Source organism: Lycium ferocissimum, chromosome 8 (genome assembly GCF_029784015.1).
Source record: "Lycium ferocissimum isolate CSIRO_LF1 chromosome 8, AGI_CSIRO_Lferr_CH_V1, whole genome shotgun sequence".
Taxonomy (NCBI): Eukaryota; Viridiplantae; Streptophyta; class Magnoliopsida; order Solanales; family Solanaceae; genus Lycium; species Lycium ferocissimum.
The window spans coordinates 22,895,723-22,916,350 of NC_081349.1; the positions used below are offsets into that span (position 1 = coordinate 22,895,723).

Sequence of the window (20,628 nt, forward strand, 5' to 3'; positions counted from 1 at the left end):
CAACCCAAAAGAAAGATCATAGAATAACACCGATTGCACACTATTCTTACAAGCTTTACTGTTCACATTTATTCTTTTAAATTGCTCTTTTGCTCCGAATTTGTATGCTTGTTCTTAGAAAGCTTGAGGGCTTTACAGTTCCACCGGTGCAAACCTATCAAAGGATTTGCTTTCAGAATCATTTAAGCCCAGGCTCAATTGCTTTATATTTAATTTCTTTTAGTCAATTAATTCATCTATTATCATTTTAATTAGCTTATTTTCACTGCTTATAACAAAATCAAATCACGTATCCTTTAAACCACTAAACAAATTTAACTGTTCTCTTTTTAGGGTAAACAATCTTAGCTCAAACTCATCTATTAGAAAATTTATTAAACAAGTACAAATAATAACTCAAACCCAATAAATCAAATAAGTTATATTAAAAGCTTGAATCTAAATTATAAATCTTATTTCGAGTATTCTATATAATAAAATAATCAAGGTACGTCCAAAAATTATTCTGAGACACTACTAGGGGTGGACGGTCCGTATTCGGTTCGGTATTTATAAATTTCGGGTTTGGTAATTCGGTAATCGATTATTCAAAGTAGATATCAAATACCAAACCAAAATAGTTTGGTTCGGTAATCGGTAAATCAAACTTTTGTTTGGTATAATATTCGGTAATACCATATTAAAGTTGGACAACATAACTTGTAAACACAAATCCCAAATCTTTCGATCAATATATAATCTTAAAAAAGAATAGACAAATTCGTCCCGGTTTGAGTAAGAAAATGCACATCACCAAATTCTTAACCCAAACAATTTGTTTTTGTATACGCTTGAATTGTTTGTGTGGGAATTGTTGATCTTCATGATGTGCAAAATAGATGATTCATCAAATTATAGTTATTTTTAAGCTGGCCGGACATCAAAAACAACTTACGTACAATTATTGTAATGATACATGGGCCGTAATTAGGGTTAAGGGGTAGGCCTTCAAATAATTAAAACCACCGAATACCAAACAATATTAATATTTAGTACTAAATCCGAACTCAAATCTCGCAATTTTGAAATTTTACTACCGAACATCGTACCGAATTACCAACTCCTACTAATTACCAAAATTACTAATTCGGTTTGATAATTCGGGTTTCCCTTATTTATGCTTAGCCCTAGCTAGACACTAGTGGTCGTTTGGTAGTTAGTCAAAATTATCCCGGGATTATAATCCCGGGACTAATTTATCTACTTCTTGAAATTATTTTATCCCATCTGGAAGATGAGATAAAATAATTCCAACCTTAGTGGGATAAGGTGGGATATCCCACCTGTAGGACTAGGCTTCATTTTATACAATGTTTGATACCTACCAAACACGATACAAAATATTAGTCTTTGGGACAGCCAATACCATGCACCAAACGGCCCCGTCCCATCATTGAACCAATTTCTTAGCAAGCCGCTTTGCTCATCTACCTATTAAACAAAGGATAAAAACACCGCGTTGGAGCACGCAACACGGATCATCCCAATCTACTTTCGAATTCATCCATTTGAGCCCTTATATTGTTTTTCCTTTTTCTATAAATACCCCCCAATTTCTCAACTTTTCGAACTCTCTAGGACAATTTGGGCAACTTTTCTTTCTATCAACAACGAGTCAAAGCCCCTTCTTCTTTTTCTTCAAATCTTCCCAATTCTTCTCTTTTCCGTTTCATCAGGTTTTAAGGTATGTTGATCTAATAACTCAGTTACTTCATAATTTCTTGCCATTTTATTTGGTGATGTTACTAACATTCTAGGGTTTTATTCTGTTGCTTCAATTTACGTTGCAAAGGTTGTTACTTTTAGTCTAAAAAGTTTGTTTATCGTCAAATCGAGTTAAATCTCCAGCTACTTCAAAATTCCTTGCCTTTTTTGTTTTTTTTTAATATATCCTGTAAACTTCAAAGCTGATTGTTATCTAAAGATTGTTTGGGTTTTTGAACTGGGTTTTGTGTTTGAAATTGCTTGGTCCTTGTTCCGCCTGTTTAGTATTCTAAAAAAATTGAATCTTTAGTTTCTACTCCCTCCGTCCCATAATAAGTGTCACCTTAACAAAAAACACGCATATTAAGAAATTAATAATGCAATGTGAAGTTTACTAAATCACTCCTATATAATAAAACTAGATTACTTTTACCTTTTGATTAGAGCATGCACAAGAAATAAACCTTTTGACATTGGGAATCCAACAATACTAAGTTATTATGTGGCTTTTCCAATCTAGACGTTACTTTATTGTCTAAGGGTAGAATTGGAAAGAACTAGTCAATTTATGTCTTGGTTTTCTAAGGTGACACTTATTATGGGACAAAAAAAATTGGCTAAGGTGACACTTATTATGGAACGGAGGGAGTAATTCTTTTTCATTCGGCCTATTATTGTTACATTTATGAGTTTCTGTATTTGTTGTTCAGAAAATTAACTTGAAATCTGATTGTTATCTAAAGATTGTCTGGGTTGATATGTATTCTCTATTGAATATAGGAAGCTGTTTTGATTTAGAGATGAGAATTATTTAGCTGTGAAAAGTTGTATAACCTCTTTTTTGTTTTTTGTTTTTGGAATGCAGATTCTTCCGGGAAGTTGGTGGAAGGGGTGATTTGAGCTTGAGATAGGAGATTTGGCTAGCTATTTGGTTGTTATATATAAGGTAAGAAACCTGTTCCAGTTTGCAATTCTATTTCTTTTTCAGTTGGTGTCATTGCACCCGTCAATTGTAACTTCATTTGAACAGTCTTGAAGAGTTTGTTAAATACAATTTTCCAGCTGACAAAGAACTGAAAACTTGTTTATACTGTACTGATAATTGCTTGATCTTTGTTATCTTAGTATAAGATTCATGGTCCAATGAAGTTTCTTTTTCTCTTTCTCGAAAGCAGTGTTATTTGAGCTTTTCACCTATCTGTTTCACTTACGGCCTCTGTCTCTAAGTCAGTTTATCATAGGATTTGTTGTGCTTGTTGGTTCTAGATAGAGATGCCAATAAGTGTAAACCAATGATAGTGGTGAATGTTGAAATATTTGTTGTGATGCGTTGTTATTAGTGCTTGGTTTGGTGATTGGTATCGTTTGCAATTGCTTGCCATATCAGTGAGGCCCAACACTGAATCTGGTTTATAGCAGTTTATTCAGCGTATATAACAGATCTAGGCTCAAATTATATGTTACTCAGAGGATATAACTAGTCTAATTGCTACTAAATATGTGATCTATCTAGTTTGACAAAATATCACAGTAAATTATGCTTCCCGTATCATTAATGAATGTGGATTTATGGTTTGATACTATATTGCAATTATGTTTTATTTACAACCTGAATTCTGAAGTCTCTCTTTGTGCATTTCCTAAATCGTCCTCTTTCCTTACTGTTCTCTAGGTAGGTTTCTTTGGTTAATGCGTCATATTATGCATACTTCCACTCCCTGTATGGGCTTTTCCCTTTAAATTGGTTGTCTTTTGTTCAGTCTGAAGCAAATTTTACTTTTTTATATGAAATAAGCTCTACTTCAATGATGGATATTATGGGCAGAAGAACTAACATTGTTTCCTTTCTCTTCTTTGAGATGCACTTCTGGTCTTCATCATTCCAAAATGCAGAAATTTGTTTGTCTTTTACATCTGAATGGATGCCAAGAAGTTCATGCAGTTGGTCGAGGAGAAAAAGAAGAGAGCTCTTGAGAAGAAAGAAGCCCGCTTGAAATGGGAGCAAAAACTTGAAGCTGCAGCAGAAGCAAAGTCTGATGCTGAAGCTAGAGAGAAAGCCAAGGTAGCTAAGCATAAAAGGAAATTAAACTCGGGGTCTGATATTGCCAGTGACAATGACAGTGGATATGAAGGGAAAAAGGCCACCAAAAAGCACCACAAGAAGCATAGGAAGCACCATAGCTCTGAGTCGGGTGATTCGGATAGGAAGGATAAGAAATCCAAGCGAAGGCCTAAGAGAAGATCCTCTCATTCCAGTGACGATAGCAGTGAGGAATATGATGGTGATTCAGAAGAAGAGAGAAGAAGAAAGAAGCGGAGCCACAAGAAGCGTAGGCAACATGATAGACACTCAGATAATAGTTCCTCAGACTCTTCAGATGTAAGAAGAAGACGCCATTCAAAGCATCACAAACGTCATCGACGATCACACTCAGATGGTTCAGAGTCTTCCAGTGATGATGACCATGCTGCAGCTAGGAAACGAAGCCACACGAAGCATCATAAACGGCACGGAAGGTTGGACTCAGATGCTTCTGTCTCTTCTAGTGATGAAGCAAAACTGAACAGCAGTAATCACGGAAAACATAGGAAGCGTCATCATAGATCCCATAGTCATGATTCAAGTTCTTCGGATTCTGAAGATTTTAGGCGTGATAGAAGTAGATCCCTAGGTAGATCTTCTGTTGAGAATGAGGAATTAGATAGAAAAGAAAAGCACAGGAAGAATCATCATCGACATGGTCATCACCGTCCTCACCATTCCAACCATAAGCATCGCTGCTCTGATGAAGTGTCAAAGGACAATCATCATCAACCTCATGAAGAAAAAGAAAGAAATGGTGAGCCAGTGGAACACGCTTCTGAGGTGCGCAAGGAAAGTGATACCAATGGTGATGCTCATGGGATTCAAAATGCTTAGAATGTTAGGACTGTCCCAATTCATGTTTTTGTTTTAACTTTGGCATTCTGTGGAACCATTAACTGCCATTGCTCATTACTGTTGTGCTGTAATTTGTTTTGGTTGGAGGTCTAAAACCCTAACTTTCTTAATACCGTTCAATCTTTCTTCAGGCTAGCACATAATGATTCTGTGGTTAGTTAACAGAGTGACATTGTGTGGCGAAATATTTTCGTTACGTTCGGTGGCACTTGCACGGAATTATCAGTTTTGCTGTGATTATGCTGTGTTGATTAGTGATGTTTTGAACAGTACGCTAAATTTTATACATGTTATGAAGTGTTATAACTAAAGTAATTGCTATCCTAAAAGCAGCTTGTTAGTATATTTATTAGTGCATCTCTTTGGTCTATCATAAGTTATTGAGAGAAGCAGGTTTCTGTCTGTTTATTTAATATGCAAATTTGCTCAGTTGCCGAAAGGTTCTGTTAAAAGAGATGTCCATGGGACTCGTGCAAGCCGTTAAGTTTGTGTGTACCCATGCTAATCTTTAAATCCGTTCATCAGGTTTGTGTGCACATATGCTAATCTCAGGAGCTATTTGTTGTCATTCTTCGCTTCTTTCTAACGCCTTCAAGGAGGAGCGGAATTTGAGTTGTCCTTCCTCTTCACTTTGCCCTTAGGTTTGTTAATCCAACCGGCATATTTATATGATTTTTGTCATTCTTCATTTCGTTTGAGAGTCAATTGCACATGAATAGGCTCTTCCTTACGCCTTCAAGGAGGAAGCGGTTTTCAATTGTCCTTCCTCTTTGCTTTGCCCTTGGGTTTGTTAATCCAACCGGCATATTCAGATAAGAGGTCTCGACAATGTGATTGTAGTAATCTGCTGATGGGAAATCTTTTAAAACTCGCCCATAATTATGGAACTATTCCTTTGCGCACCATAGCTTGCTATTGTTTAGGGATGTCAAGTTGGGCTCGACCAATTGACCTTACTTTCTACCGATGACTTCCTCTTGTACTGTTTTATTCCCTTTCTAACCACACGCACAGGCACAGTAAACCACGTATCTTTTTCTTCTCGCTTTCATTATATATGATTCCTCTTTTGTGATAGATATATAGTGATAATCCATCAGGAAAACAATTTACCATTCAACCAAATCCATTAAAAATAAATACAATTTCAATATGTTTTATATGTGATTGCATCCTTTCGGTTGGTCATTCACAGTTTTACCATATTGCCATAGAAACGATCAGAACAATTATTTTTCACAGTATCAATAACTCAATACAGTAAACTTGATGCCTTGTGTATTTGTATATGAAAAAAAGGGGGACTGATTACAGCCTTACAGGTCTAGAGTGGCGCTAATTACTGGCCAATTCAAATAAACAGCAACTATAGAAAGAGCATTACAGTTTTTGCCTTCTTCATTGCCGTCAATGAATTTTAATACATTAAGATGCTTCACATTGGACTTTGTATAGCCTGATGGCTAAGATTGTTACATTATGCTATTTTCCATGCTGGATTTCCTTGTAGCCAGCAGGTGAAATTCAATGAATTGGTTTTATACTAGACGCTAATACAACACGATGAACCAAAATTGGTTTTTGTTTAGAAGTTCTTCAATATCTTCTCGGTTGAGACTCCATCTGCTACAAGAAGAGATGTCACCTCCTGCGAGAAGAGTCAGGGAATAGAAATTGTAAATTTGGGAAAATGATCCATAAGTAGTTAATTGACCATCAATAAAGCAGTTAACCATAAGTAGGCTAGGAGTTATAACAATCACCGGCTTATCGATTCTCTCACTCTGATTTTACAAGTTTAGACATCCCATTAAACAGTGGAAGATGCAAAAATTCTACTCCAACCTAAATGTTGTTTTGATACTTACGGTCTCGTGGACTGATGTCTAGAAACTTCATCAACTTTCAGTTAGAGGAAAGCGAGTCGCTAAGTTATACTCCTACCACCTCAGCAAACATTTTCAGATATCAAATAACAGTTTTGAGTATTAGTAAGAATATCACTAGGACATGTTGATTTAATTCATCAAAATTACTTCTGTTCGCAAAGGAGAAGAGAATAACAAATTTTCCTAGTTTCCTGCTGCACATTTGGGAAAAAATAAGCAAGTTTTCCCCTGCATAAGCCAGTATCACCTAATTTTCTCCTCCTCCAAAAGTATAATTTTTTTTTTAGGGAAAACCAAAAGGAGGAGTGCAATTCTGTAGATCTATCTACCAGGGCATGCTAATCCAAAGCTGTATACACACCTAACGAAATGCAGTTGCTAACGCCAGTTACCAAGTAGACCTTTCTAATGAAATTTAAAATCCTATGGGCCTAATCCCATACAAACACCAATGTTCCAAACATAATCGCCTTAATCAATGGACAAATGGAAAGAGATCTGTCTGTTGGGGATCAGTACCCAACAACTTTTAATTAGGCAGTCCTTGGTTTCTGAGTGCCACCTTGACGGTAATCACCTGGCAGGCAAACTCAGTTCCCTCCCATTCAGCTCCCACTCAACTACATCGGGGAACTACTCAGTCTTTAAGTAGGCACCAAATCACCTGGCAGTTCACTCCCGTTCAACTGCATCAGGGAACTACTCAGTCTCTAGTAGGCACCAAATCACCTGGCAGGTATAATCAGTTCCTTCCCATTCAGTTCCCACCTCAACTGCATTGGGGAACTTCTGTCCTTTTTTTTTTTTGGGTTGAAACTGGAACTTCTCAATCTTTTACTAGGCACCAAATCACCTGTTGAGCATACTCAGTTCCTTCCCGTTCAGCTCCCACCTCAACTGCATCGCGGAACTTCTCAGTCTTTTAGTAGGCACTAAATCATCTTTTTACTCAGTAGTTTCTTTGCTTTAACATAAAATGCCCAAGTCAATATCAGAAAACGATATTGGCAACCAAATTCTTTTTTTTCCCCGATCAAATGACACCCCCAAAATACGAAAGGAATCAGATTCAGGCGACCAGTATCAGTATATAACCAAGTCTTGACGAAACAATTACAGCTGTTCACGCACTAATTGATCCATCTCATAATAGCAACATGCATAAGAGAGTGTAACCAACCCAAGGAAGCACTCAAGGTGATTAAAAGAAACTATACGCTTACAGAAGCATTAATTTGCCCAACATGGAAAACAGGGACAACGAAGTACTTCAGTCTCGTTTATACAAAAAATCCCTAAATGGAAATCGAGGAAATATGGTCACACTTCAATGATTTCAGACTAAAATATTCTAATTACCTTCTGTTGAATTGTGGGTACTACTAAAAATTTAAACTGTTAAGAGGTTGGACGCCTTTGTTTATAAATTATGTGCTTAACATGCTCCAAAAGTACGGTTGAATCCTTTTTTTCATCTTTTGCTGGACAAACACATTGAAATTCTTTGATGATGGCTGAAGGTGAGACTTAAGACTACAACCAGTAGGTTTTGTATGTACCATGTTGCATTGTGGGTACCTCTTCTCAATACAGTCGCAGGCCCTACAAATTAAGATTTGCAGCACCTATTCAAGAGCTGGGGAATCGACTTCACAAGCCCTTTCTCACTCTTTATAATGTCTAAGGCAAAGGCAGGGCAGGTGAAAGCCTAATAGAACCCTATATTTTTAATCGCTCAACATAGCTCATGACCCGGCACGACAAAATCTCCTAGATGAGTGGATGCAAATCTTGATCTATCAATAGAGTAATTTCATTCCAATCGCAGTCTCAATCCCATATTCAATGAAAGTTGTAGTCGCGTTTGACCCCTTCTATTTTCTTTCAATAGTGAGTCAGGCGGCAAAGACCTCATCTAAGAGTTAAAACTTTCGAAGAGGAGATACTTGTAGTTATTAACTTATCCTTCCCTAGGTTATATCGAGTGCTTTGAAAGGGAATATGGGTTGTTAGAAAGCAAGAAAGAGTTCCTATCTTCTCAAAGCTTGCTGAAACTCAATAGTCTTACATTCCTAGTACACCAACCACACGAGTTCATCTCCTCATATTACCCTAGACATAAAATAGTATGGACTACCCATCATGAATTCCAGTGCTATCCACCAAATCAATTGCTAAATGACCACTCGTCTCCGAAACAAAATGTATATTTTTATCACAAGACGAAGTACATCCAAACAAGTTTGTAATCAAGTGAGTCCTAAACACCAAGTTCTACATTCCTATTTTACAGAAACATATCCAAGCAAGCCTCTTGTCTCATGAAAAAAAGATATTTCTTATCAAATTTTATTATCCTAAAAATCTTACAACTCATAAATTTTTTATAGCCGCATCCAATTCATATTAGAGTTCTTATTCAATCAAAATTAAAGTTCTTTTCTACTTTTTCTTCTTAAGTTTTTTACTACTACTCGTTTCATTAATCATCCGAATATGAGGTAAAATACAATGAGAATCACAAAACAAAGAACACTAAATTAAGGAAGGCAATAGAATACGAGAAAAGCAGTAGCGTTTACAGAAACTATCAAAAAGCATCTCATGGATTGTAAACCCACAGTGTTTATGGGAGTTAACAGTTAAATGAAAAATAGACCACCGCGTATTGGTGTCATTACTTCCTTGCAAGAGACAACATTGGCAGTACACCAAATAGGATTTATGACTAGCTAATGTTTTTTTTTAAAAAAACTGGTAAATTGTATTCCTCAGCATTAAGGATATGCTGGAGACCTTCGAAAGTGTTAAGTCTAAAAACAGAAAGAGAAAAGAGATACTTACAGGGATTTTAATAAGTTTACAAAATGATCTATATCCCCTAATCCTATTTCTTTACACCAAAAGTAGAAAGATACTATACAATTCCATTTTACATTCTGAATGGAATTGGATCTATCTTTAAAACACCTCCCATTACTTTCTTAATGACTAGCCAATGTTATAAGTCAAGAATGCATATCATCTGGCAAAGCCATCGTTAAATATCAAGTACCTCTACCACACAAAATTGTCACATTCAACTGATGCGAATCACTTCTTTTGCTTCTTCTTAATCATCTTTTAATGCAACATGTAATTTACCCATCCATTTGGATATAAGTTATAAGACTAATGTCATTACAGTTGTGAATCCTAGGTCAAAGTTACTGTTGGGCACAACTTTTTAGCAATAGTAGAATACATTAATGCACCATAAATGTCAAAATTATCAGTTTTCCTAATGCTTGTCTACTGTTGACCGGCTTAAAGCAAACATTTGTTCTTGTTCTAGAATTCTTGGGATTGAATCTCAGCTCTCTTGCTTCTTAGATGAATAGTAAACGGTGAGGGGTCAAGTAGCATGAGACAAAAACAAAGTGCAAAACAAGAAGACTAATTGGCATCTCCAGAATGCAGAAAGAGCAAGGACAAAACATAGGAACAACAAATCTTTTAAAGTAAACAAACTACAAACCTCAGCCATTTGCTTTTGACCAGAGAGGACTGCTCCAGTGGATTGAGGACTAAAAATGTTTTTAGCTCGCGCAAATGCAGCCTGCAAAAGCAGATAGTAAAACAAATATTACTGTTAACAGATAAAACTAGGGGTGTCAAATTTGGCCCAAAAGGTGATGACCCGCCCAAACTTTTATGGGTTGGGCTCAAGATAATTTTATATTGGGCTGATTTCAGCCCAACCCAACATAGCCCATTTTAAAGTGATCTCCAACTTAGCCCAATACTAGCCCAATTCTAGCCCATTTTTAAGATTTACTTAAATTTGGGTTTATTGCTTGAGATTTAGTTTATTTGTTTAATATATGCACTTTTCTTGTATCATGTATCTTATAAGTTTGTGGTGTGTTCAATATGAAGGGAAATATTTTTCACTTAAAAATGTTTTTCTCGAAAAATATTTACCACAAAAATTGTTTTCTTAAAAAATATTTTCCACGAAAAATCCGTAAAAATAATTTTCAGGAAAATATTTTTCGCGAAAAATGTATTTCTAGAAAATATTTTCCAAAAAAATATTTTTCTAGAAAATAGACCCTTCAAAAAAACTGGGTCAAGTTGGGCGGGTCATGACCCAGCCCATTTTTAGTCCATTTCAGCCCAACCCAATTCAGCCCAAATAACTTTTGGGCCAATGTTAGCCCAACCCATTTATTACCTCAGCCCATTTTTATTGGGTCAATTTCAGCCCAACCCGCCCAGTTGACACCCCTAGATAAAACCAAAAGATGATCAGAATACAAATGTAAACATAATCATTACCTGAACATAGCCATGTTCGCCTGTCCAACCATCATCAGGCTGAGACAACACTGGAACAACCTTAACCCCAGAGGATGCCCAGTTCTTAAACCTATCCTATAAAAGTTAAAGGACAATGAAATCAGACAACAGATACAAAGTTTATCTTGTATTTCTGTCACAATGAAGACAGAAATTGTTTACATTTTTTTTTTTTTTTTTTGAAACTAGAAATTGTCTACATTTTGCAAGCACACAAACAAAACCTGGTATGCCATTCTCTTCAAATTCCGTGCGCCATAATATAGCCGAACATCAGATCTCTTGTCTGCACCAAATCCTGCCTCAATCAGGGACCTAATAGGGCTGCCAAAACCAAGTTCGAGATAAAGGAGTGAGTTAGAGCCTGATTGGATTGGCTTATTTTAGGTGCTTTTAAGCATTTTTGTAGTGTATGGGTAAAATAAAAAAGTGCTTTTAAGCACTTGTTTTTAAGCCAAAATGACAAAAATAAGCCACAAGCTAGCATTTCTAACTTATGGCTTTTGGCTTATAAGTCGAAAGTCATAAGCCCATCCAAACAGGCTCTTACAAGGGAAAGAGAAAAAAAAAACAAAGCGAAACATATTTTTCATCCTTCCATCACAAAAATATTGAATGGTAGCCCAGGTATTATAAGTGGGATTTGAAACTGCATGATACAAACTTCAACCGCTTTACATTAGGAGAAGTAGGCTTGCAGCTATGCATCAGATCACCTCTAGCACTCAACACTTCCATCTATTAAAGATCGCGACTTTTAGTCTTGGTGAACTTCAACTTTATATAATCAACTAAGTACTCACAAGATCAGTTCCAAATGACGATAATCATCTGTTGCTAAAAGATTAAAGAACCCATCTAACCAGCTTACTGAAGCTTAACTACAAAAAGAACTTTGGAAAAAAACTACACAAGAACACCCAAAGCCGATCTCAAGTCAACAGGCATCTCACACCTCTAAACTCAAACATAACGCAAAATCATCTAACAACTACAGTACAAGTTGAGTTTGCAAAACATATAAACCATAAGCTTAGCTAGTAGATTTTTGACGGGATTCTCCAACAACACAAGCTCTTTTACTGCTTACTGAATCAGCAATTAACTTAAAAAAACTTAACCATATATCTCAACAAACCATACAAAAACAGAAGGTTCTTCAGAAATAAACTATTGGATAAATCATTCCTCTCAATTTTAACTCACTCTGGAATATATTAGCTTTATCCCTGAATTAAATCTATCAAACAATCTCATAGACTGAACACTAAGCTAAAACACTCCTCCTTTACACTCTAGCACAAACGGGACTACAGAATAGCACATTAAATGGGAAAAAATGCAGAATAAAGCTTAAATATTAAAGATAATGGTCAAAAACACACCTCAACTATCACTTTTTTGCAAGTTTCACAGCCCAACTATAAGTTGTTCCCTTTTCCTTCCTGAACTATCACCATTGTCCCTTCTCCTATCTGAATTATCACCATCTTTGTATTAAAACGCACCTAGTTGATTAGATGGTGATAGTCCAGTAGGAAAACGGAACTAACTGATAGTTGGCCTAGTCAGCTTCAAAGTGTGTTTAATTACATAGACGGTGATGGTTCAGGTAAAAAAAGGGAACAACTAATAATTGGCATAATTCAGGTGATTTTGACCATTAACTCTACATATTACGTTTTTTGGGAAACTTACACTCTCTGTCTACTGGGAGAAATATTTACACTACGTAGTCATACTTTGAGTTTGTTACCCGATTATGCTCATAATTGTGTATAAGCACCTTTTATACACTTTATACAAGGTTGTTACGTTATGTATAATGCTTTCTCCCCAGTTATAATGGACTACCTCGCGTAATAATTTTCAAAAGCTGTATAGAATAAGCTAAATTATTGGTTTGCAAGTTATTATCAACAAAATTCAAGGCGGAAGCATACCTAATTCCAGATCCGGTAGCGAAAATCAGGACCGTCTGATACTTGTCAACCGGTGAGATTTGTTCCAAATCAAATCCTTTCCCCATAACCTGACTCAACTCCACTACATCTCCTTTCTTCAGCTCACACAACATCTCCGCCGTAGATCCTGATATACTCTTCACTAAAAACTCAAACACACCTTTCGATGCAGCAACCGACGGCGGCGATGCGATCGCGAGAAACGAGGGTTTCTCAACGTCAGGGATACGGAGTTGGAGATACTGACCTGGTTTTGTGTGTGACGTGGCTAGGTCAGGATAATCGGACACGTCGATAGTGACGTGGAACAGAGATTCAGTAGCGGCAGGTGAGACTGTGAGGAGAGGTGCGGTTGTCCAGAGGTTTGTGTCTTGACGGACGGCGGCGGCGGTGACGGCGAGACGGCGGCGGAGATGGTGGTGGAGAGGTTTAAGGAAGGTCATGGATGATTGGATGTGGAAGGGTGCATGGGAACTAAGATGGGGAAGAGTGGGATTAGGAAATGGAGAAAGGGAAAGGATTGACATTTTCAATTTTTCTTTTTTTTTTATGTTGAGAAGAAATGTAGAAAGCGCCGCCGAGAAGGGTGGAGAAGTAATAAGAATACGGCGGTGTGCGTGGATTTTTAGCCATTAAATTGTTGTTTTCCACGTGTTACTTCATGATAGGTTTTGGGACCCCACTGTATGTTCTATGATCCTCGATTTCCATTTTTAAGTAGAGGAAAATATCCAGAAAGGTGTCTTCATTGTTTGGTGTAGCAAAACTTTTGGAAATTACTTCAAACATACTTTGTCACCTTTTTTGTTCATTCATGCATCCCATATCCAGAATTAAGGAGTTCAAATGTTTAAATTTTCGCCACATAAGATTCTCCAAATTATATGAATAACAATGTAAGAGTCTTGTTCATTCTATCACATAATTTGGGGCTACAAACTATACTAATTCAAGTTCATGTAGCATAGGGCTGATACGATAAAAGGAGAAAAGATGTCATTCATTTTAACACACTGGTGGACTTTCAACAAAGCTCACAATCCAATTATATGGTCCTCAATACGAAGGCATCTTGAGCACCGTCAAAATTAAGCACTAGAAAAATGAAATACCATAAGAGGGACCGCATGTGTACAGAACAAAACACTTCAATAGCTCCCAAGAGTCCAACAACGGTGCATTTTGCGACCAAACTCTTTACTGTTCGACAAGTTGCAGATGCTGGTGCGTGTATATCAGACCATGACAATTAAAATTAGAGAAAAGAAAATAATTAAGACACGCAAGACTGGAAACCAAAAGGCATTCAAAAAGAAAGTGATGTAAAGACAACCCCTCGTAATTTGGGCAACCACCATTCTCAAGATGAATTCAAAGTGAAATATACAAGTTTGCCGTTTTACCCCCTTTATTATGAGACATAACAGAGCGTCAAGGGTGGGTGTTTGGCAAGTAAAGCCTTAGCTCCATGTCTTCCCTATCACAATTCCGGATTGCATATAAAAAACAAAAACCAGAAAATCCTGGACCCCTTGGTCCTCCCAGAAAAAAATCCAAAGTGTCACAGAAACTTAAATTATTTCTGTAGTTATCGACGAAGATAATGAAAGAAAGTCACAGGAGTTCATAATCTAAGCTGCAGATTCCTTGGCAATCTTCTCTGCCTTGGCAATGACTTCATCGATTCCACCAACCATATAGAATGACTGTTCTGAAAGGTCATCGTATTTTCCATCCAAGACTCCCTGGAAAAATCAATTACAAAAAGAAATAATCAGCAAATTGAATCACTCGCTGAATATGCACAAGATAGCAGAAGTTATCATCTCAGATAAACTTCACCAAACGTGGGGGGAGAATTAGTAGGGAGGAAGAGACTTAATTGATAAAGCATCACCTCTTAAACTTGCTGACGAGGTGGACGAAGCAATAGGAGGAATAACGTGTAACAAAAGGTTTAGCAAAAGAAAAATTCTTTGCATGGTAGACTACCCCAGGTATAGGAAGGCTTTAAGATCAAAATGACAATTTCTTTTTTGATGATTTCTAACTTCTAACCAACCATAATATCTTACAACAAGATTCTAAATTGAGATTCATTACCTGGAAACTGTTGATGCTCTCCTTCAAGTCAACATATTTTCCAGGAGCACCCGTGAAGACTTCGGCAACATGGAAAGGCTGACTAAGGAATCTTTGGATCTTACGTGCACGGGCAACAGTCATCTTATCATCTTCACTAAGCTCATCCATACCCAAAATGGCAATAATATCTTGAAGATTCTTGTAGTTCTGAAGAACTTTCTGTACCCCACGAGCAGTATTGTAATGATCTTCTCCCAAAATGTGAGGTGACAGCATACGGGATGTAGAATCAAGTGGATCGACAGCAGGATAAATACCAAGCTCAGAAATCTGGTATCCAAAATATATGAAGTCAGAAAATTTAGCATAACTTTACAAGGGATGAAAAATAGAATTGGATGGCATCATACTTGACGGGACAAGACAGTTGTGGCATCCAAGTGAGCAAAGGTAGTTGCAGGGGCGGGATCTGTCAAATCATCAGCAGGCACATAGATAGCCTGGACAGAAGTAATAGAACCTTTCTTGGTTGTAGTGATACGCTCTTGAAGACCTCCAAGATCGGTAGCTAAAGTTGGTTGATAACCGACAGCAGATGGGATACGACCAAGCAAAGCAGAGACCTCTGAGTTAGCCTGTTTTGATACAAAAACATCTAGTTTAGCAAGGGTAGAATTGTATAAAAATAAGAAAACTTCAGCAATCATAGGCAAGCCAACCTGGGTAAATCTGAAAATGTTGTCAATAAAGAGAAGCACATCCTGCCCCTCAGCATCTCTAAAGTGCTCAGCCACAGTCAATCCTGTCAGACCAACACGGGCACGAGCACCAGGGGGCTCATTCATTTGACCATATACAAGAGCGCACTTGCTTTCACTCTAATCAAGCCAATAAGACAAAATGTCAATAACAATGGGATAACGCTGTGGACAAAAGGGGTTATATCAACTAATTCTGATTAAATAGGACACTTACTTGCTTTTCGCCTAGCTTAATAACACCACTTTCCATCATTTCCCTGTACAAATCGTTACCCTCACGAGTGCGTTCACCCACACCAGCAAAGACAGAGAAACCACCTGAAAAAGAGTTGAACACATTCAGACATTCAGATAAGTTTCACTCTGATTTATATTTGAACTAATAGTAAGGAATCTCAGAGGCAGCACTAACCATGTGCTTTTGCAACATTGTTAATCAATTCCATAATAAGCACAGTCTTCCCCACACCAGCACCACCAAAAAGCCCAATCTTTCCTCCCCTTTGGTAAGGGGCAAGAAGATCAACAACCTGGTCATACGTCAAGCAGCCATAATGCAATTGGTATTGTCATAACGCCCAATAAAAGTTGCACTTCAGGAACCAATATATGCTCAGAAAATGAAGATACAAACGAGAACACTGAATAAAATTCTCTTGATTAGCATACCTTGATGCCAGTAACAAGAATTTGTTGTTCAGTTGCCTGCTCAACAAAGGCAGGAGCTTCACGATGAATTGGCAAAAAGTGATCGGTTTCTGCAGCAATTTTTAGAGATAGAGATGCCACTTTGAGAACTGTTCACAGAGAGCAAATAAAACAAGGGATAAAGCATTTAGGACTTACTAATTTCGCCTCTCTCATCAATAGGCTCTCCAATGACATTCATAATACGGCCAAGGGTGGACCTACCAACAGGTACCTGCCATGACAAGGAAACCATCATTCCAGCGCAAAATAGTAGTAAGTGAATGGCAAATCGATATACAACCAACATCCCACTGAAAGCAGAACAACAACTGAGACGAAAGAACTACTATTGCACTTCAACCTAAATTAGTTGGGTCGGCTATAAAAAATTTCAAATATCCATTCCTCTCCCTTTTGACTTGTTTCAGTCCCACTACTCAATAATTTTTCATTTAGAGGAGCAAACAGAAGAAAGACAACAAAAATGTTAAAACTGAACTCACTCATAAAAGGCAATGACAAATAAGTAAGAAAAGACTATGATCCCTGGAGGAGGAGGACAAACAAAACATTTTTAGAGAACATCCATGTTGGGAGGAAAAACGAATTGTAGAGCAGGAGTTCTTTTATAATTCGAATTGGAGAAAATAAGTGGAATAATTTTATTTTTCACATCTTCAAAGTGAATTTCTTTCCGTAATACAGTGGCAAATTCGTGCATCAATTGAAGCAATGAACAGCATCCCATTTGATTGCGAATAAACACGAGTAACTCCATAAAACGATAGAGGTCCATTTAGTGCAGGTTACTCCTTACAATATACAGTTTTTACAAGGAAACCAGTATCTTTCCACAAATTAGGATCCAATCAAACACATACTACTACATTCCGGAGCAAACAAATGTCCTTGACAGTTGCATAATCCTAAGAAAACCTATATGCCATAGACCCTGCTCCATTTACAGATTTACAGCTTCCAAAGACTCCAATTTATATGGAAATAATAGCGCTATGATTAATCAACCAAACCACATATCTAGATCAATAACATATTTCAACCAATTTCATTAAAACATCATAATAAAACCACAGATCTTTTAGAATCATCAAATAAAATCGCTTTCTAGCCACTACAGAAAATAGATCACTCTCACATTGCCAAACTCCTGAATTCCAAAATGAGACTTTTCGTCGTTACATAAGGATGTATTTTAAGGATACGATACAATAAAATTTAAGAAACAATCTACTAACAACACAATACAATACAAAAATCCAAAACAAGCTGTAAAACAAAGATCTTTTCAGATTTACTCACAGTGATAGGAGTGATCGCATAGTTACCTTATTTTTCCTCATTTTGTGTTTACTTATTATCTAATAAATCGTATTTTATCCGTTAGCCTACATTTTTCTAGTAGATCTACGACGTACCATTATATGACGACTGGAATATGTAATAACCATCCAAACAGAGTGTAATTGAGTGAAAGGAAACAAGTTGAAGATTACTCACAGTGATAGGAGATCCAGTGTTAAGTACGCGTTGACCACGTACAAGACCTTCAGTACCATCCATAGCAATAGTCCTAACCATATTCTCACCCAAATGTTGAGCAACCTCAAGCACAAGCCGGATCTGGTTATCCAGTACCTCAAGAGCCGTAAGGATCGGAGGTAAACCTTCATCAAATTCAAATATACAGTAACATAACACATTAGTAGTTGCGCGATGAAATGGTTAATAATTACGGTAAATTTGAAATATTCACAAGCAAAAGGATCAAAAGCAGTAAGGATTGGAGGTAAACCTGAGTAACATCACAAACTTAGCATACATGTTAGTAATTAAGCGATGAAATGGTTAATAATTACAGTAAATTTTTGAATATTCACAGCAAAAGGATCAAAAGCTGTAAGGATCTGAGGTAAACCTTCATCAAATATAGCGTACCATCATATATTAGTAATTAAGCGATGAAATGGTTAATAATTACGGTAAATTTTTCAATATTCACAGCAAAAGGATCAAAATCAGTAAGGATCTGAGGTAAACCTTCATCCAATATAGTGTACCATCATAGATTAGTAATTAAGCGATGAAATGGTTAATAATTACGGTAAATTTTTTAACATTCACAAACAAAAGGATCAAAAGCAGTAAGGATCGGAGTTAAACCTTCATCAAATCTCACATCAACAACAGCACCAATAACTTGACACACTTTTCCGATCGAACCAGCACCAGTGAACTCATCGGTGATCTTTCCGGTAGGTTCATTACCGGATGTTTTAGGAGGAGTCGCCGACTTATCGGATGGAGCAGCGGCGTTGGTAGCGTATTTAGCCACACGGTTTAAGAGGAAACCTTTAGGGGAGGCGCGTGAGGTGGCGCGTGGGATGGAATTTGCTAATGGAGATCTGGAAATGGCGGCGCCGCCGTTGCGACGGGCGGTTGATCGGAGAAGAGAGGCTAGAAGCCTCCGAGAAGACATGGTTGTGGTTAGGGTTTGTTTGGTCTGTAGAGAGAGAAAGGTGAGTGTAGAGAGAGAAAGAGAGAGTGCTAGGGTTAGTGAAAATGAATAGAGAGACTTTTATCTGTAGAGTGATAGGCTGTAGTGTGAGAGTGAATCTGACCTCTTCTTTGCGTTTTGATTTTTTACTGTGTTGGGAAAACAAACGAGGGGCCTTTGAATTTTCCTTTTTTCACTTACTTTTTAAAAAGTAATGCTTACTATTTGGAGTTGAAAAGAAAAATTCCCCAACTTTTGGGCCAATCGGATGGTATACTGTTCACTTGTTTGGTTAGGATTAAATTAGGGAGAAGTATTAAAACTTCTCCTACTTTCCCAAAATTCTTATAACACTCCAACTGCGCGGGAGTCCATGACCCCCTGGACTATTTTTTTGTGTATTATTGAGGGTATTATTGGGTGCGTGGACAAAAAGTGAGTCCTCAATATTGGGTATTATTGAGTCCACGTCACCAATAATACCCTCAATAATACACAAAAAAATAGTCGAGGGGGGTAGGACTCATGAAAGTTGGAGTGTGTTATAGCAATTTCGGCCAAAGTTAGAGTGTGTTTTGAACACTTTTTCCATTAAATTAAATGAGATTTAATTTATTCTCTGTTAAAAAAATTAAAAAAAAAAAACAAAGATTTATCATACTTTTTGGTTAAGCTTAGTGTGTTAGTTTAAGCAGTTATTTAATCTGAATATGTTTTAAGATATTGAACAAAGTGTTAATATCATTAAAAAGTATTTTTTGTGTAGATAATTTTTATTGGTACTCTACCCACAATCACCAGCCGCCGTCGCTAACCAGATTTGCCCTCACAACCATTACCATCATTGTCAACCACCGCTGCCATCGCAAATCACTAGCCATCACCACTAACCATCTCTGCCATCACAACCACGATTGGTAGTCGCTATCACACCTGCCACTTCTATCATTATAATTATATCCACTGCACTACCATCGTTGTCACCGTCATCGCCACCTCCGCTACAACTATCGGTCACTATGACTACAACGATCAACTCCTACTCCCAACCACCTCCATCATCACAATTAGCATTGTCGCCAACTGCTGCAAACATCATTGTCAGCCACCACACATTCTTCAACCACCACCACCAACATTGCCAGCTACTTACATCAACCAACTCCACCATCACAATCACCATCACGACTACCAACCACTACAATCGCACCAGTCACGACAATACCAACCACCTCCACCATCACAACTATTACCTCCAGCACCACTGCAAACCATCTACATTATCACTATCGAACATAAATGCTTCATTTTTTTAATCAAATTATATTATTAAATTTATATTTTTCTAATGTTTAATATATTTTTTTATTTAAATCTTATACTATTATGTTTAAAATAAATAAATAATGCACATTCAAATATTTAAAACATAAACAATCTTAATCATTCAATACATATCTAGAGATAACATCTTAATCATTCAGATTTAGATGTCTTAATCTTAATGCAAACAAATAAGGCACGTATTCAGATGTCTTAATGCAAACAAATAAGGCACTTGATTCAGATATCTTAATCTTAATGCAAACAAATAAGGCCTAAGATTGTATATATAATGTAAATTTGTTGATCACTTCTTTATTTAACTAACCATCTGGACTCATTTTACATTTATCTCAAGAAAAAGTAAGCAAGCAAG

At 36.9% G+C, this 20,628-nt stretch overlaps 3 protein-coding genes and 1 long non-coding RNA gene across 5 annotated transcripts; 1 reads left to right on the forward strand and 3 right to left on the reverse strand.

Annotated features, from left to right (window-relative positions):
- The first annotated feature begins 1,620 nt into the window (after nt 1-1,620).
- On the forward strand, nt 1,621-5,029 carry LOC132067578 (uncharacterized). 2 transcript variants are annotated; one of them, XM_059460849.1, is made up of 3 exons: nt 1,621-1,723; nt 2,609-2,689; nt 3,637-5,029. In XM_059460849.1, exon 3 carries the CDS (start codon nt 3,662-3,664, stop codon nt 4,661-4,663), a length of 1,002 nt encoding a protein of 333 aa, XP_059316832.1. In that variant the 5' UTR covers nt 1,621-1,723; nt 2,609-2,689; nt 3,637-3,661; the 3' UTR covers nt 4,664-5,029. The 2 variants fall into 2 exon arrangements, with proteins under 2 accessions (XP_059316832.1, XP_059316831.1); XM_059460848.1 differs by having other exon boundaries at nt 1,622-1,723; nt 3,603-5,029.
- An 866-nt stretch (nt 5,030-5,895) lies between these two features.
- LOC132067580 (fruit protein pKIWI502) lies at nt 5,896-13,485 on the reverse strand. Its single transcript, XM_059460851.1, has 5 exons — nt 12,858-13,485; nt 11,139-11,238; nt 10,894-10,989; nt 10,091-10,171; nt 5,896-6,332 (listed from the first exon to the last, which is right to left on the reverse strand). The coding sequence occupies exons 1-5, from the start codon at nt 13,403-13,405 to the stop codon at nt 6,270-6,272; spliced, it is 888 nt and encodes a 295-aa protein (XP_059316834.1). The 5' UTR covers nt 13,406-13,485; the 3' UTR covers nt 5,896-6,269.
- Nucleotides 11,270-12,845, reverse strand: LOC132067581 (uncharacterized). Its single transcript, XR_009417177.1, has 2 exons — nt 12,300-12,845; nt 11,270-11,652 (listed from the first exon to the last, which is right to left on the reverse strand). It is a non-coding gene; the product is annotated as an uncharacterized LOC132067581 (long non-coding RNA).
- Nucleotides 13,486-14,201: 716 nt separating the features above from the next.
- On the reverse strand, nt 14,202-19,038 carry LOC132067579 (ATP synthase subunit beta, mitochondrial). Its single transcript, XM_059460850.1, has 10 exons — nt 18,596-19,038; nt 17,933-18,099; nt 16,571-16,646; nt 16,394-16,482; nt 16,137-16,254; nt 15,939-16,042; nt 15,683-15,841; nt 15,374-15,598; nt 14,982-15,293; nt 14,202-14,623 (listed from the first exon to the last, which is right to left on the reverse strand). The coding sequence occupies exons 1-10, from the start codon at nt 18,909-18,911 to the stop codon at nt 14,510-14,512; spliced, it is 1,680 nt and encodes a 559-aa protein (XP_059316833.1). The 5' UTR covers nt 18,912-19,038; the 3' UTR covers nt 14,202-14,509.
- Nucleotides 19,039-20,628: the final 1,590 nt, after the last annotated feature.

Excerpts from the sequence above, each read along its gene's own strand:
- LOC132067580 (XM_059460851.1), bottom strand. The coding sequence starts at position 13,405 with ATGTCAATCCTTTCCCTTTCTCCATTTCCTAATCCCACTCTTCCCCAT. Across the intron at positions 10,172-10,893 it reads GCGAACATGGCTATGTTCAG|GCTGCATTTGCGCGAGCTAA; the intron begins GTAATGATTATG and ends CTGCTTTTGCAG. Across the intron at positions 6,333-10,090 it reads GTCAAAAGCAAATGGCTGAG|GAGGTGACATCTCTTCTTGT; the intron begins GTTTGTAGTTTG and ends CTCTTCTCGCAG.
- LOC132067579 (XM_059460850.1), bottom strand. The coding sequence starts at position 18,911 with ATGTCTTCTCGGAGGCTTCTAGCCTCTCTTCTCCGATCAACCGCCCGT. Across the intron at positions 16,483-16,570 it reads TGATGAGAGAGGCGAAATTA|AAACCGATCACTTTTTGCCA; the intron begins GTAAGTCCTAAA and ends AAATTGCTGCAG. Across the intron at positions 15,294-15,373 it reads CAACTGTCTTGTCCCGTCAA|ATTTCTGAGCTTGGTATTTA; the intron begins GTATGATGCCAT and ends TTTGGATACCAG.
- LOC132067578 (XM_059460849.1), top strand. The coding sequence starts at position 3,662 with ATGGATGCCAAGAAGTTCATGCAGTTGGTCGAGGAGAAAAAGAAGAGA.